The 17,248-nt window shown below is 41.7% G+C and overlaps 1 protein-coding gene across 1 annotated transcript; it reads left to right on the top strand.

Annotated features, from left to right (window-relative positions):
- Positions 1-4,010: 4,010 nt before the first annotated feature.
- On the top strand, positions 4,011-17,146 carry LOC132591136 (cytochrome P450 2K1-like). The gene is made up of 9 exons (XM_060272292.2): positions 4,011-4,280; positions 6,887-7,049; positions 7,870-8,019; positions 8,380-8,540; positions 9,071-9,244; positions 12,148-12,295; positions 14,502-14,686; positions 15,058-15,199; positions 15,571-17,146. The coding sequence occupies exons 1-9, from the start codon at positions 4,098-4,100 to the stop codon at positions 15,756-15,758; spliced, it is 1,494 nt and encodes a 497-aa protein (XP_060128275.1). The 5' UTR covers positions 4,011-4,097; the 3' UTR covers positions 15,759-17,146.
- The last annotated feature ends 102 nt before the right edge of the window (positions 17,147-17,248 follow it).

Genomic DNA, 17,248 nt, shown 5'->3' with positions numbered 1-17,248 from the left:
GGCGCCTGCAGAGGATTTTATTCCGGCCTTCTGCTTCCTGCCAGGTAGGCGGTTGTACACGCATGTAAACAGGGGGTGGGAGCCATGGGGCGGGGGCCCCCTTGGGATGGAAAACTCGCTGGCACCTGTCCAGGTTGGCCTGGGAGCCTGAGTCCCGGGAGAGCCTCTATCGGTCAAGGGTGGCAATATGGAGTTGGGCCCAGCGGCCTGACTTGGCCTAGCAGCTTCCGGGGCTCGCGAGGAATTCGGTGCAGGGACCATTGGCTGAGCACCACTCGCTGCCTTAAGCACCCATGCTCCTTTGTCAGAAATGCAGCATTAAAATGCATCGCGTAGATCACAGGATCTTTGAATATGCAGGAAGCCACATGCAGCTGTCAATTAAGCCTGACAGGCTGCCGCCGATCCAACCCATGTAAACAGTTTGCTGAATAATTGCACAATAATCAGCAGGTGAGAAGTGCTCATTAAAAGCCATTCCTTGGCTGCTGCTCGATGGTGTTTCTGCAGGGGAATTCCAGATGAACAACCCTCCCGCTGGCTGCTCCCTGCCCATAGCTGCCAAGTCTCCCGTTTTCCCCGGGAAAACCCCCTTTTTACTTACCTTTCCCGGTGGTCCCCCGTATCACTTCGTCTCCTGTTTTTCTCCTTTATTTTCGCCTGCCGGCGGCCATTTTTTTCCTTTCCGATTTGCCCTTCTATGGGCACCAAAAATGGCCACCGCCAGCTTCAAAAGCCGCATCTACGCATGTCCGGAAGTGCATAGACGTCACTTCCGGTGTCAGCGGCGGCCATTTTGGTGCCCATAGATGGGCGGAGCGACACCGGAAGTTGCCTCAGAGCACTTCCTGACATGCGCACAAGCAATTTTCGAAGCCGGCGGCGTCCATTTTGGGTGCCCATAGAAGGGCAAAGCGACACCGGAAGTTCCATCGACGCAACTTCCGGTGTCAAATGGCTGCCAGTCCCGGATTCTGCAGTCCGGAACTTGGAAGGTAAGTCCCTGCCTTAGCCCAGCCTCTGGTTGAGGGAATGAAAAAGACCCAAAGTGAGCATGCAAGGCTGGAACGTTTCCTCTAACTTGAGCGAGCTCAACACCCTGCAATGTAGGAATCTCAGCTAAAGCCTCCAGGACAGATGGCCAGCCAACCTCTATTTAAAAACCTCTAAGGAAGGAGAGTATGCAACCTTCTGAGGGAGACTGCAGGGGGTTTGACCAGGGGCAGAGCAAGGGGGTCGAGATTGTTTTATGTCACCCTCCACGCCCACGACTCCCAGGCCTACAGTGAGCAGCCCTGGCAAAGCAACAAAGTTCCCCCCCCTTCCCCTGGCTTGCTGTAGGCTTGGGAGTCATTGGGGGGGGGTGACAAAAAAATTTTTTGCACCAGGTGCCACCTGACCTTGCTACACCTCTGGCACATCGGTGGGATGCCCCCAGTCCCAGCAGGGGAGAGGCTATTGGGGGCGGGGCTGGGGTTCTGCATGGCCTCCCTGGGTGTCATGTTGGGCCACCATGGTTACCCCCAAATCATGGTGGTGGCAGCGGCCATGGTGGCAGTGCAGGGACCAGCCAGGCAGCGCCATTGGTGCTTGGGGTCCTCAGAAGCTCCACGCTGCTTTGGCACTAGCCATCTTGCCTCACCAGAAGTCCATACTGTCAATTCTGCCAATTCCATATAGTCCAGCATTTTCATTTGCCATTCCTGCTTCGAAGGCAATTCCTCTTTTTTCCAATATTTTGCTATTAAAATCCTGGCAGCTGTGGTGGCATACATAAACAGATTAACATCATCCTTGGGGATTTCTTCCCCAATTATTCCAAGCAAAAAGGCTTCCGGTTTTTTCAAAAATGTGTTCTTAAACATCTTTTTCAATTCATTATAAATCATTTCCCAGAAGCCTTTTATCTTAGGGCATGTCCACCACATATGGTAGAATGAGCCAACATCCTGTTTACATTTCCAACATTTATTGTCGCTTTTGTGGTACATTTTAGCTAGCTTGACCGGCGTCAGATACCATCTATACATCATTTTCATCAAATTTTCCTTCAACACCGTACAAGCCGTAAATTTCATACCTTTCTTCCACAATTTTTCCCACTCCGACATCATCACATTATGACCCAGATCCTTGGCCCATTCAATCATAACTGATTTTGTTTGCTCATCTTTCAAATGCCATTCTAGCAACAAATTATACATTCTGGACAAATTCTTGTGATCTGTCTCTAATAACTCCATCTCTAATTTCGATTTTTCTGATTGAAATCCTAATTTTTTATCTAACTTGAATGCTTCATTTATCTGCACATACTGAAACCAGTCACTCAACCTATCTTTCAATTGTTCGTATGGTCTTAACTTAAAGTGGTTTCCCACTTCCATCAAAATGTCTTTATATTTCAACCTATTCTCATCCATATTTGTCCTTTTAGGTTTCTTTGCCTCAAGTGGTGAGATCCACCTAGGAGTTCTCCTTTCCAGCAAATCCTTATATCTCATCCAGACATTAAACAATGATTTCCTAATTATATGGTTTTTAAAACCTTTATGCAATTTCACTTTATCATACCATAGATATGCATGCCAACCAAATGCATTATCATGACCCTCTAAATCCAACAAATCATCATTATCTAACAAAAACCAATCTTTCAACCAACAAAAGGCAGCAGCTTCAAAATAAATCTTTAAGTCCGGCAGGGAAAATCCTCCTCTTTCTTTAACATCAGTCAAAAGTTTATATTTAATTCTTGGCTTCTTCCCCTGCCAGACAAATTTAGACAGTATCTTCTGCCATTCTTGAAAACATTTCATTTTATCAACTATCGGTAGGGCCTGAAATAAAAACAACATTATTGGCAAAACATTCATTTTAACAGTTGCTATTCTACCCATTAAAGACAAATTTAACCTCGTCCATACTTCCAAATCTCTCTGGATTTCTTTCCATAATTTCTCATAATTGTCTTTATACAAGTTCAAATTTTTTGACGTCATATTAACTCCTAGATATTTCACCTTTTTTACACACTTCAGTCCTGTGCATTCCTCTATATTCTGTCTCTCTTGTAATGCCAAATTTTTATCCAATACTTTAGTTTTCCCTTTATTCAGCTTAAAACCCGCCACACTGCCAAATTCTTGAATTATCTGCAGTGCTCTCACTGCACTCTGTTCGGGATTCTGCAAAGTCAATACTAAATCGTCTGCAAAGGCCTTTAACTTATATTGTTTCGAGCCCACTGTAATCCCTTTGACTCCTTCATCGCTCCTTATCATATTCAGCAAAACCTCTAGGACAGAAATAAATAACAGGGGGGAGAGTGGGCACCCTTGTCTTGTTCCTTTCTCAATTCTTATCTCGTCTGATACCACATTATTCACAATAATCTTCGCTCTTTGCTCAGAGTAAATACCGGGACCAGACAAATGACAAAGTTTTAAAAGATTGGAAGAAATTTAAAATGTATATAGGGAATGTATTCGATAATTAGAGTTTGAATATCCAGGAAAGTAAAGAGGTTAAGGCATTAGGGAAACAATAGAAGATTAAAAGTTTGAAATTAGGGTAAATGATATGAAGATGAATTAATTTGGAAGATTTAAAGGGATTACATGATGGGAAAGAAAGATGATTTAGAAACTGCTATAGAAGTTTATAAAAATGAAAATCAGATAGTAGGGAATTGGGGAAGCCTGAAGACAATGAGTATTAAAATGGATGAGAAATGATATATTTTTCTGTTAGATGTTGTTTGATTTTTGTATTTTGTATTTTGATGTTTTTGATGTGTGTTGTATTTTGTATGTTTGTTGAAAAAAGGATTAATAAAAAATATATTAAAAAAAAAACCAGAAGTCCATACTGCTGCCCTTTACTCCCATTGCAACAGCTTAATCTTACACATAATCTGGGTGGCAGGTCTGCAGCCAGGTTCAAGAGAGTTTAATAATGGTTTAATGATTAGTTTGAGACAGTACCTAGCATAATATATATGCTGCTCACTGCAGTTGCAAGACATCATCCTTGGCCAAACTGCACTGTAGGTTTCATTATAACCACTGCAACAAAAAATTGCTTGCTGAAACGAAATGGATTGGACAGAGCCGATTCCAGCGTTGTTCCTCTTTATCCTTATGATTACCGTTGTTTTGAAACTGGGCATTTTCTGGAACAAGAGCTCCCAAAATCTTCCACCAGGACCGAGGCCTTTACCTGTCATTGGGAATCTCCACATCATGGATCTGAAGAGGCCTTACAAAACCATGCTAAAGGTAAAGATCCTGGTTCTTCCCAAGGCAAGACTAAATGGTACTGGGGCAGCCCAGCCAGATGGGCGGGGTATAAAATTATTATTATTATTATTATACATTTTGTTCTTTTAGAGCCTATAAATCTCACATCCCCTTTGTGTGTTACAGAACATCCTCTTATCTTTCCCAATAAATAGTCATAGGACCCAGTTTCAATTTATAACTGGTAATTTGAACAAGGTGTCTGGGAGTGTCTGGTGTCAAATCACATTTGACTCTGCCTCCATTTTCAAGGATGCAAAAGTTCCGGTGCAAACCTTGCTTAGCCCAGCCACCTCCTCTTTCTTAACTAGATTTGAGAGGTGCCATTAAATGTATAATCACTTTTATCCTTACAACTGCCTATTTTGTTCTGGTTTCCTGAGCATTCCTAGCAAATATTTGTGCTGCTGCAACTGAATAATAATAATAATAATAATAATAATAATTTATTAATAATTTATTATTTATACCCCGCCCATCTGGCTGCGTTTCCCCGGCCACTCTGGACGGCTCCCAACAGATTAAGAACATGATAGAACATCAAACATTAAAAACTTCCCTAAAAAGGACTGTCTTCAGGTGTTTTCTAAAAGTCGGGTAGTTGTTTATTTCCTTCACATCTGATGAGAGGGCGTTCCACAGGGCGGGCACCACTACTGAGAAGGTGCTCTGCCTGGTTCCCTGTAACCTCACTTCTCGCAGTGAGGGAACCACCAGAAGGCCCTCGAAGCTGAACCTCAGTGCCCTGGCTGAACGATGGGAGTGAAGACACTCCTTCAGGTATACTGGAGCGAGGCCACCTAGGGCTTAAAAGGTCAGCACCAACACTTTGAACTGTGCTCAGAAACGTACTGGGAGCCAATGTAGATCTTTCAAGACCGGTGTTATGTGGTCTCGGCAGCCGCTCCCAGTCACCATTCTAGCTGCTGCATTCTGGATTAGTTGTAGTTTCTGAGTCACCTTCAAAGGTAGCCCCACGTAGACCACATTGCAGTAGTCCAAGCTACAAGAGCATGCACCACTCTGGTAGACAATCTGCAGGCAGGTAGGGTCTCAGCCTGCATAACAGATGGAGCTGATAGACACAGAATTGACCTGCGCCTCCATGGACAGGTGTGAGTCCAAAATGACTCTCAGGCTGTACACCTGGTCCTTCAGGGGCACAGTTATCCCATTCAGTCCTCCACACCTGCCCGCTACCTCCCCTCCCAAAACACTACTTCTGTCTTGTCAGGATTCAACCTCCATCTGTCAGCCACCATTCATCCTCCAACCGCCTCCCAACACTCACACAGGACCTTCAATGCCTTCACTGGTTCTGATTTAAAAGAGAGGTAGAGCTGGGTATCATCCGCATACTGATAAACACCAGCCCAAACCCCCTGATGATGTCTCCCAGCAGCTTCATATAGATGTTGAAAAGCATGGGGGAGAGGATGGAACCCTAAGGCACACCCACTAGTGAGAGCCCAGTGGCCTGAACACTCATCCCCCAACACCACTTTCTGAACACAGCCCAGGAGAAAGGAGCGGACACTGTATAACAGTGCCCCCAGCTCCCAGCCCCTCTAGACAGTCCAGAAGGATGTCATGGTCGATGGCATCAAAGGCCACTGAAAGATCCAGCAGAACTAGGAAACAGCTTTCACCTTTGTCCCTAGCCAGCCGGAGATCCTTGACCAGCGCAACCAAGGCAGTTTCAGTCCCATGATGAGGCCTGAATCCCAATTGGAAGGGATCCAAATGGTCCCCATCCTCCTGGTCCTCCTTCAGGCATGCCTGGAGTTGTTCAGCAACCACTCGCCCAAGAATGGAAGATTTGAGACTAGGTGGTAGTTGGCAATATTGGCTGGGTCCAAAGATTTGTTTTTTTTACTAAGCAGTTTTATAACCACCACTTTCAGTGGGTCCAGGAAGGCTCCTTAACAGAGGAAAGCCTCCACCACCCTGCAGAGCTTTTATGAGTCAGGAAGGGCAAGGATCAGGGAGACATGTGATGAGTTTCACTCATCCAAGCAGCCGGTTCACATCCTTGGGGGTAAACTGATTTGAATTGAACCCATGCAACTTGACTAGAGAGGACTCTAGCACTATCCCACCCCGGTCCTGCTCCCATGGTGGAGTCTCCTGAACTGGGCGAAAGGGCTGAGCTGCTGTATTATGGGTCCAGCACTGTTGAAGCTACAGCTATTAGTAGCAAATGTCTTGAAGACCATTGTGGCATAGACAATGCGCTCTTACTTTATCATTATGTTATTTGGATTCTGTTTTGCATGGTGATTGGCAAAGATACAAAAAGTGAATTCATTCCACAAAATTACTATTCTTAAGGCATATGTTTTCAGCTCAGTCTAAGGCACAATAACATGGAAGATATTTCTACCAAGTTCAATAGTAGTTATTGAAAAAAAACTGAACAGTCAAACTGTGCTACTAGATTCTATGGAGTGTATAAAATAGTCCTTACTCTTAGGTAAATGTGCAAGCTAATGCAATCTTGGTTCTGTCAGAGATGATTTACATTAATATATTCTTTGGGGTATGCCAGAACTCTGTTTCTCACTTTTTCTTCTGTTTAATTGCAGTTGTCAAAGCAATATGGCCCTGTCTTCAGCATCCAAATGGGACCCCAGAAAACTGTGGTGTTGACAGGATATGAGACAGTAAAGGAGGCTCTGGTTAATCAGGCGGACGCATTTGCAGACAGACCCATCGTTCCATTGTTTCATGAGCTTTCGCAAGGCTTTGGTGAGGCACTTCCCTTTCTATTGGAACTGCTAATGCTTGCAAACACTCACAGGTCCCACCAGGCGAACACAATCCTTTCCCAAGAAATGTTTTGTAAGATGAGTGCTTGCAAAGCAAGTCAGCAACATCCAATGTTTCCTGTGGGAAAATCCTTGTGAATTTTTAAAACAATTTTAGTGCCTTTGACATTGACAGAGTATCTGCAGGCATTAGGCTGAGATTGTTTCACAAAAAGTGTCGCCTGTGGATTTCTGCAGATCAAGCTAAAATTTTTAAAAAAGTAGACCAGCTCAGCCTTTTTTGGTCTTGACTTTCAGTGGATCAGTGGGCCTCTGTTGAAGAAACATTTGAAGCAAACCTTTCCCATTCCCACCTTCTTCCAAACAGTCACATTGTAGAGCTGGGGAGAATGGGACAGGAGAATTGTGAATAATAGTCACACAGAAAAGTAATGGCACACACCAAGGAGAAACTCACTGACCATTTTCTGGCCCAGATTATACAGAAAGGAGAAAGGAAGGAAGGCATAATATCTATCCATGGAATACAAAGTAACAAGCTGAATTCTGCTGGGACCCCTGACATGAACTAACCACCCTCTATTCTACACTTTGCAACACATAATATTGATCAATGTGTTCTTAGGTCATGTTCTGATGGCACAGCTGCCAGCTACTTTGTCAAAGCTCAGAAGTCTGAGTCTGAATGAGAGAATAGCTGGGATCCATTCTCAGTTCCATGGAGGAAATGCAGACCATAATTTATTGATTCTGTATTCAATGGCCATGCAGACACGAAACCTTTCTTCCCATCTCTTCAGGTGTAATTCTGTCTAATGGTGAAAACTGGAAAGTGATGCGGCGGTTTGCTTTAAGCACATTACGGGACTACGGAATGGGAAAGAGGACCATAGAGGATAGAATTGTTGAGGAATGCAGTGTCCTGATAAAGAAATTTGAATCCTACGAAGGTGGGTTGGTGTTTTCCTCTGGTGCATAGCTACACTTCCATAGTTTAAAGGTGCCAAGAGTATCGTGTTACATATTCCTAACTTCCAGAAGTACAGATCCCAGGGTTCCCTGCAATTGGTCTGTTCCTGTAATGTGCAGATTGTACTGCAGTAACTCCTGTGACTTCCAAGCATTTCTTAGCCCAGCTATGGCCACATCCAGCAGTAATTAGGATCAGTTTCTTTCATAAATGAGGTCTACACATAGGTAAGCTGCCAGTAGAGACTTAAGGCAACAAAGTGCAGACTTGAAAACAATGCCCTTTCCATACTTGGAATTTCATCAGAATATTTTTGTTTAACTGTCATATTTATGTATAGGAAACCCATTTGAGACCACCACAATTATGAATGCAGCTGTTGCCAATATTATAGTGGCCATACTACTAGACAAGCGATTTGATTATGAAGATCCCACATACATAAGACTTCTGAAGTTGATCAATGAAAATGTCCAGCTTTTCGGAAGCTCTTCAGTCACGGTAATCTATTTTTTCCAATTAAAACAAACAGTTGATTGTAATGACATTGTATGCAAAGTGAGCAGGACAACCTGTTCAATATTGTTCAGGATTTACTACAAAACACAGAATACAGTATTGATATCTTGAGAAACCTGGTGGTGATTCAAAATATGTAGAAAACTCAGACAGTACAATCATCCCGTAACTATAACAAAGCCTCTTTTGCGCACAACCTTTCCGGCCTCACTGCCATCGGGACTCAAGGAAGAAAAAGTGATAGTTGTTTCCATGATGGCTCGGGGGGGGGGGGCTTCGAAGGGCAGATCTCCCTCTCTGAAGATGAACCTCCAGAGGAGAACCATCATAGCCTATTATCCCGGGGTTGCACATAAATTACATTGTCCTGAGGTAGCTTGCCCCCCATTCCAAATACCATTCAAGAGCTTTGTTTTGTATTTGGGCAGCCATGCTTTGAGAGACGCTGTTGAGAGAACAGCACTGAGCTTTCCTAATGTCTCTTTTCTTTTTCCACATTTTTATCTTTTCAGCTGTATAACATGTTTCCTGCTCTTGGTTTTCTTTTGGGGGCTCGTAAGACTGTCCTTCGCAACAAAGATGAGCTGTTTGCCTTCATAAATGCCACCTTCATAAAGCACCTCAGAGATCTGGATGAAAATGACCAGAGGAGCTTTATTGACTCATTTCTTATCCAGCAGCAAGAGGTAATAGAGTCTTTTAAGTTGGAGCAGAATAAACGTTGACATTTTCAATTCGTGTTTGCAGTGAATGTTTAAGGAGTGGTCAGGAAGTCTCACTTCAGAAGGGACCAACCTGGCATACTTCCCTCCATTTCCCAATAGTCAGCCATTGTTAATGTGTTACAGAAGTTGCCTCTGCAGGGGCAAAGGTTCCGGGCTCACCTGCATTTCTGGGGGGGGGGGGAACCAGATCAAGAAAATATGCAATTATAGATCATTATGTTGTGATGAGAGGTAATCAAGTCATAAATATTGGTTGCCAGATCCCCTTTTGATACAAGGGGGGGGATAGAACCTCATGTGCTCAAAAGAAGGCGTTATTCACACCGGAGGAGATAGGAGACTTTGAGGGTGGAGAGGCATCTCACAGCAAGGAAAAAAGATTGGCCCAGGCACTGCATAATCAGCCTAAAATTAGGGCTTCAGTTCTTTTGACCATTTACTAAGATTGGAAATGAATATGAATTGGAATATCTGTTTATTAATTAATTAGCACCCAGAAAAGGAAACAGGTGACAACAAAGATCTAAATAACAAATTGGAAATTATTTCTAAAAGCTTAAACTAATTACTGATCGATTTGAAAAGTTAAAGCAGATATACAGGCCTGAATTTGCTTTTAACTTTCAGTCTACACTGCCTGTAAAACCGTTTTCTTCCTGTCTTTCCCGTGCTATGCTGATTGGGAAACAAAAGTGAATTCTATCTGCATCACAAGTGCAGCAAAACTGAGACGCTTAAGTGGGGGGGGGGGGTTGTCTCATAAATCATGGCAAAAATAACTGACTCCTTCATTGCTTCTTGAATATATATATATATATATATATATATATATATATATATATATATGAATGCCTTAATGAACAGCTAGCACAGTTAAGAGATGAGATGTGTAGAAAGTTTGGAGAGATTTGATCAGGGAGGCAATTGCAGATGAAATTAATCTCTAGAACCTTTGGGGAAAGACTTGGACTTTTCCCTGCCTAAATGGGAGACAACAGCTTTACAGCTGTATGAAGGGATGAAAGAAATAAAAGAAGCTGTTGAATATTTTGAATAGTACTGTAGTTATATACATAATTGGCAGACAGAGATGCAGAAGACTCATTTTCTTCCTTTTCTTTAGTTTTTCTTAGCTTGCTTTTCCTGTGACTTTTAATCATTGTTAGTTCTCTGTAAGTTCTATCTATATGTATGTTTCGTTTTTTGAAGTTACATATTTTGGATAAATGAAGATACCCACAGAAAGTTGATGGACCAAAGATTAAAGGATCTGTGTGAGATGCAGAGAGGATCCCTCAGGGTGGGAAGCTGAGGAAAGAGGTGGGAACTGGGAGGGTTCACTCTACTGGGTCTGGAATAAGGGTTAAGGTGTAATAGATAAAGAGCTTAGAATTATTATCCTTTCTCCTACTTTATATTTTCTCTTTTAAAAAATTATCTTCTTTTTTGGTTTCTAGTTTGTCCTGCTGCAAATTCACGGCAGTCTGAGGCTGAGCTACTTTTAGATAGGCAAGAGGGCCATTTCGGAGAGTAGGTGTTGTATGAAAGCGGGAGGGGGGGGGAATGGTAGAAAGGAGAATTATTGGATGCTAAGATCCAAGTTTTGGGCAAGTACTGTTTAGTGAGAGAGCTCCAACATAGATTTAAAAGTCACAAAATATGGAGCAAAGTAATAGTGAAAATATAAGTTGTTGAAAAGCATCATTTAAACATATGTATCAAATAAAGCTTCTAAACAGCTAAGAAGTTTTAATGTTATTTCCCTCTGCTTTTGATCCTCTGCCTCACTTGTGAATTTGCTGATTGTGATGTGAAACTGCATGTCTGCGCCTTTGTGAGAGAAAAAAATGCTAGGAATGCTCAGTATAGTGAAAATCCTGAAAAACACCCCACTGCTGGTTGGTGTCATGCAGCAACTATTGAAAGAACAATTGGAAGAACTCCCTCCTCTCTTTACTCCCCTCTGGCTCCCAGCGGGACAGGCAGTAATTACAACCAGCAAGTCTATCGGTGTTACTCTCCAACAGGGAGGCTGAAGGGAGTTGCAATCTCCAAAATATGGAGGGCACCACATTGTCTATCTCAGGAAAAATGGTGGGGGGACATGGAGTGCAAAGAAGAGCTAGAACAATTTCTATATAACTTACTGTTTATTATGTACAGTATACCCTCACCGAATTGCATTTACTGGACACATTCAAAACATCATTTTATCAAAAGAGATCAAAGAGCCGTTATTCTTAACTTTGGATGGAAGCCCAGGACTTTCAGCAGAAGGAGGGGCCACCAAGAGAGGACTGTCTTTTAAAATAATCTAACAGAGGGAAATATTGAAATAACCCCCCCCCCAGTGTGGTCATCAGACTTATAGACCTGTTAAAAGAAGATTGGGAGTGACATACTGGCGACTGATTGAGAAGACAAGAACAGTTAATCAGAATTTGGAAATTGGAAATCAACAGACAAGAAAGCATAAAACAAATTAAAGAGACTATCTCCGAAACCCAGGACATGGGGAGTCCTACCTTTGAAATTTGTTTGAACTTGGAATATATAATTGGTAATATTGTATATGATTTGATATGATTTTATGTTATTTGGTAATAATTGGAAGATTTCTATTGGAAAATGAATAAAAATTGTTTTAAAATAAATAAATAAATAAACAAACAAACAAACAAACATTATGCCATCACGATGGCATAGTCTGGAAAACCTGGGATCTCTCCTCACTACTTAGAGATTGGGGTGATGTGCAATGATACTTTGGCTCATCGGGTCCTGTCAGGTATTCATTTTTATCTTTGCACATTAAATTTTCTCACTCCATTCGTTTTAACCAGTTCATATGTTTTGCAACCCAGGAGGAGAAGAAGAACAAGACGAATGCATATTTCCACAACGAAAACTTAAAAACTGTTGTGGCCAACTTATTTGCTGCTGGCATGGAGACCACTTCTACCACACTGCGCTGGGGACTGTTACTAATGATGAAATATCCTGAAATTCAGAGTGAGTGCTTTTCATTGGGTTGGTGCCCATTATTCTGAGATATCTTAATTTCAGTTATATGTAACAATTAAAGAATGAAAACATTCATAATTGTTTAGGCCAGCCAATGGAGGGGAGTGGGTGGTCACATGGTCCACCGCAACCCCGCCCCACTGGGAAGTGGAGCGGCTTTCTAGGCAAATAACATTCTGTGGTTGCATACATAAATATTTTTTTATAAATTTCTATAAATTGCATACATAAATAAATTTCTAAATATTCTATACTAAATAAATTTCTAGATAGTTCTGATCCCATAATTTCCAAAAGAAAAGCTTCTGGTTTCTTAAACATCTTAAACATCTTTTTTAGTTCATCATATATCATTTCCCAGTAAGCTTTAACCTTATTACTAGACCACCACATTTGAAAAAGATACCTTCTTTCTCTTTACATTTCCAGCACATATGCATTTTGGGTTTATACATTTGAGGCAATCTACTAGGGGTTAGGTACCATCTATATAACATTTCCATATAGTTTTCTCTTAAACTATAACATTCTGTAAATTTTATATCCATGTTCGATAAACTTTCCCATGCATCCATTTCTATATTATTACCAATATCTATTGTCCAGAGCATCATTGAAAATTCCACTTGTTCATCCTTTAGATATCCCTTTAACATTACAGTTTAACAGGTCTCTTTCTAGGTGTGATGTCCCCCCCCCCAAAAAAAAACACCATATGTCCCAAAGCGTTAAACATATAAAGTCCCAGGAGACTTTATCATATGCTTTCTCGGACTCTAAAAACATTAAAGCTTCCCGGTTTTCATTTCTCACTACTAAATATTCTATTACATCAGTCATGTTTCTATTATGATCTTTCATTTGTCTTCCCAGAAAAAATCCTGCCTGATCTTGATGGATCACCTCTTTTAATACAGTTTTCAAGCTATTCGCTAATATGTCCATCAGGTCCAGGTGCCTTCCCTAATTTTGCCTGTAGAATTGCTTGCTGCAATTCAATCATTGTGACAGGTCTATTCAGAAATGACATTTTATCTTTTGGTATCTTAAGTAGTCTGCTGTCTTCTAAATATTTACCAATTTCTACATTACCTCAATTGCCTTGATACGGTTCTCTAGAAAAACTCACAAATTGATCGCGCACCCCCCCCCCCGATTTTCCACAACTCTATCTCCTACATTTATTCCATTAATGTAGGTTTTTATTTGTTTCTTCTTTATTTTCCAAGCTAATAGTTTCCCCAGTTTCTTGGACACATATAACATCCAAGTCTAACTTCCTTACAACATGCTCAATTTTATTCATTTAGTCTTATTATTTTGCATATTTACTTTTCAAGTTAGAATTTTCAAAGCCATCTTGTTCCCTATTTATTTCTCTTTTGCCTGTACCTTTGTTGAATCTTCCGCTTCCTGTCCAGCTTCCAGTCCAAATGCTCTTTCTCCAATTAACTCTTGCCCATATTTTCTCCAAAATTTGTCTGGTTCTGTAGGATCCTGAAATCTTTGTTTTCTACGTTTATATGTAAAAGATACCACTTCAGGATATTCCCAGTGGTGATATTTTAATGATGATCCTGGATGAATTTCTCTCCATCAGTATATCAGGCATATCAGTATATCAGGTTGTGGGACCCAGGTGGCGCTGTGGTTAAACCACTGAGCCTAGGGCTTGCTGATCAGAAGGTCGGCGGTTCGAATCCCTGTGACGGGGTGAGCTCCCATTGCTTGGTCCCAGCTCCTGCCAACCTAGCAGTTCGAAAGCACCTCAAAATGCAAGTAGATAAATAGGGACCGCTACAGCGGGAAGGTAAACGGCGTTTCCATGTGCTGCTCTGGTTTGCCAGAAGCGGCTTTGTCATGCTGGCCACATGACCTGGAAGCTATACGCCGGCTCCCTCGGCCAATAATGCGAGATGAGCGCGCAACCCCAGAGTCGGTCACGACTGGACCTAATGGTCAGGGGTCCCTTTACCTTTACCTTTAGTATATCAGGTTATTGGCTAAAATGTTTGTCCTGTTTAAAAAAATACCTGTATCACATTCTAGAGATTAAATATGTGAGTCCTGGGAACTGGAGAACCAGTTTATGGCAATTCTATGCTGGAGAGATTAATATTTTGAGAGACATAAGACAAAGTCAAAGAGATAGTCTTAGCAGAAAAATTGATGCTTTTCTTTTTCTTTTCCCCAGTAAAGGTCCAAGAAGAAATTGCAAAGGTTGTTGGATCTTCTCAGCCAAGAATTGAACACCGAACAAAAATGCCTTATACAGATGCCGTGGTCCATGAGATCCAGAGGTTTGCCAATATTGTCCCAACCAACCTGCCACATGCCACGGCTACAGATGTTACCCTCAATGGCTACTTCATTCCAAAGGTGATCAGTTTGATTGAACGGCTGGCTACTAGTTACAATATATTTTAAGGCTTTCCTGGGAGTAAGCCCCATGGGGCATCAATGCGGGTGACATCTCAACAGACTTGTATAGGATTGCACTGTAAGCATGCAATCTACCCTTTGGAAGCTGTCAGGCATCAGCTTCAACCCGTTAAGGAGATCTCAATGGGAAGGAGAACAAGTTTGGAAAACACACCATTTCTGGTGGGAGATCATGGTTTGTACGTTAAAGTTTGTCAAACTAAAGACATTTCTCAGATGAACTCATATCTCATTTCTCCTGCACTCAATATTTATTGTACCAGAGACATATGCTTTATTTTAAAACAGCTCTTGCTTTGCTTTTACAGGGGACATACATCATACCATTGCTGTCCTCTGTTCTGCATGATGAATCTCAATGGGAGAAACCACATAAATTCTACCCTGAGCATTTTCTCAACTCTGAAGGAAAATTCGTAAAGAGAGATGCTTTCATGCCTTTCTCCACAGGTAACCTCCCCTCCCCCCTGTGTATTTCTGCAATGGGATGTTTTACATGCCTGGAATGTAGCCTATTGTGCAAAGGAAAGAATCACATCAGTTGCTGTGGCCATTTCTGCCACCAGATCTGGCCACCATTGGTGTGTGGCCTCTGCAATGTTGCTCACCAGGGAACGTGGCCCACAGGCTGAAAAAGATTCCCACCCCTCTCCCCCAGCTTTCAGCATTCAGGATGGCTCGTATTTGGAGCTCATAATTCTTTTAAGATGGGCACCATGAGCTGTTATTTTATCTCTACATTTTGGTCTGCTTCAAAGAATTTGGGATGTTATTAAACAACTGCTAAACCCAGTTTTCCTTCTGCCTGTGCTTCCTTACAGGACGGAGAGCATGTTTAGGTGAGACTCTTGCCAAAATGGAGCTCTTCCTCTTCTTCACAAGTCTCCTGCAGAGATTCACCTTCCAGCCACCCCCTGGAACTTTTCAAAAAGACCTCGATCTTACTCCTGCTGTTGGGCTTACAACATCGCCCATGCCCCACCAGCTCTGTGCTCTGCCACGTTTCTAAGACTCACAAGTTCCTGGGTTGCTTATCATACCTGTGTGTGCAATGTGAGCCCTTTTTTAAACACCCCTGTTCAATAAGGGTATTTGGGTTGAGTAGCCTACGAGTAGAATTGGTCCGTGCTTCATCACAAACCTTAAGTGCCTTTATCTGCCATACTGCCAAATCACGTGAAACTAGCATTAGAGCATCTCTTACTTAAAACCTGGCCCTGAGTTCTTATGACACTTGGGGCATAGAGATCAACCTACAAAGCTGGTTCATGTATTCCCATGATAACATATACAGTGGTACCTCTACTTACGAATAACTCTACTTACGAATGTTTCTACTTACGAACGGCGCTCTGTCCGCCATCTTGGATGCGGTTTAGATAGGATTTTTTCTACTTACGAATTTTTAGATAAGGTTGCTTCGACTTTCGATTTTTTCTCCCAATGCATTCCTATGGGATTCGACTTTTTTTCGACTTACGAATGTGCGTTTGGAACGCATTAAATTCGTAGGTAGAGGTACCACTGTACCTTCAAAGATCTTGAAGAATCATATTCCCAGGCAGATGTGCAGAGAATTGTGACCAAGACGATAAAGGGTCTGGAAACCATACCTTATGAAGAATGGTTGAGGAAGTTGGGCATGTTAACTTCTGTGGCTGCAATGTATTCAGATTCTGAACTGTATTTGTTGTTGTCAGGCAATGGCTTTGTTTCCTCCTGGTTCTTTAAAAAGTCTGTCATAATAGATGTGGCAACTGGATTTGCTTCTGGTATCTCCATGCTGTCAATTAGTTCAGTGACTTTCTGCTTCTGGCTTAGGATAAAGCAACCATCTTCCATCTTCTCTCTGTACCTGAATGAACTTTCTCTGAGAGTCTGGGTGGCTTAAGGGTTCCCTCATCAATGGAATATTGACTAGTCATACCAAAAATAAAAATGGGGAAATGTGTCAAATTCAAAATTAAAACTCAAATCTCCACAAGTGGAAAAACTCAAAACCTTCTATGCCTAGCTATTGCTCTGAGACGGAAGTCACCATGTGTTCACCAGGAAATCTCGTAAGAAAATCCAGCAACATCGACTAAAATACTTTACATTTTGTCTTATCTTGGACCCATATCCTTTGTAGAAATGTATTTAGACACTACGAGAGGATGCACTTCTTAGTTATCATCCTTCCTTGCTCACATTGTTGCATGTCATACGCACATATAGGGTATAGAAAGGTATACCCTAATGCCGCCATGTTAAACAGTTTCAGGATGAAAATGAATAAAAACTATGGTATGCTAAAAAGAAAAATATCTGTGAGTGTTTCAATGGGAGAAAGTTCTGGAAATTCTGGAAACTTTCAAACTAAATGCAGTTGTCTCTAATTAAAGTTGAATAATTTAATCTGCAAATGATTTTACAATGTTGCTCTCTACTTCCAGTGTAACAGATTAATTTATACATCATCTGGGTGACAGGTCTGCAGCCAGGTTCAAGAGAGTTTGA

This window comes from Zootoca vivipara, chromosome 3 (genome assembly GCF_965207765.1).
Source record: "Zootoca vivipara chromosome 3, rZooViv2.hap1.1, whole genome shotgun sequence".
Lineage (NCBI taxonomy): Eukaryota > Metazoa > Chordata > Lepidosauria > Squamata > Lacertidae > Zootoca > Zootoca vivipara.
This window is presented reverse-complemented; position numbering and strand designations above follow the sequence as displayed.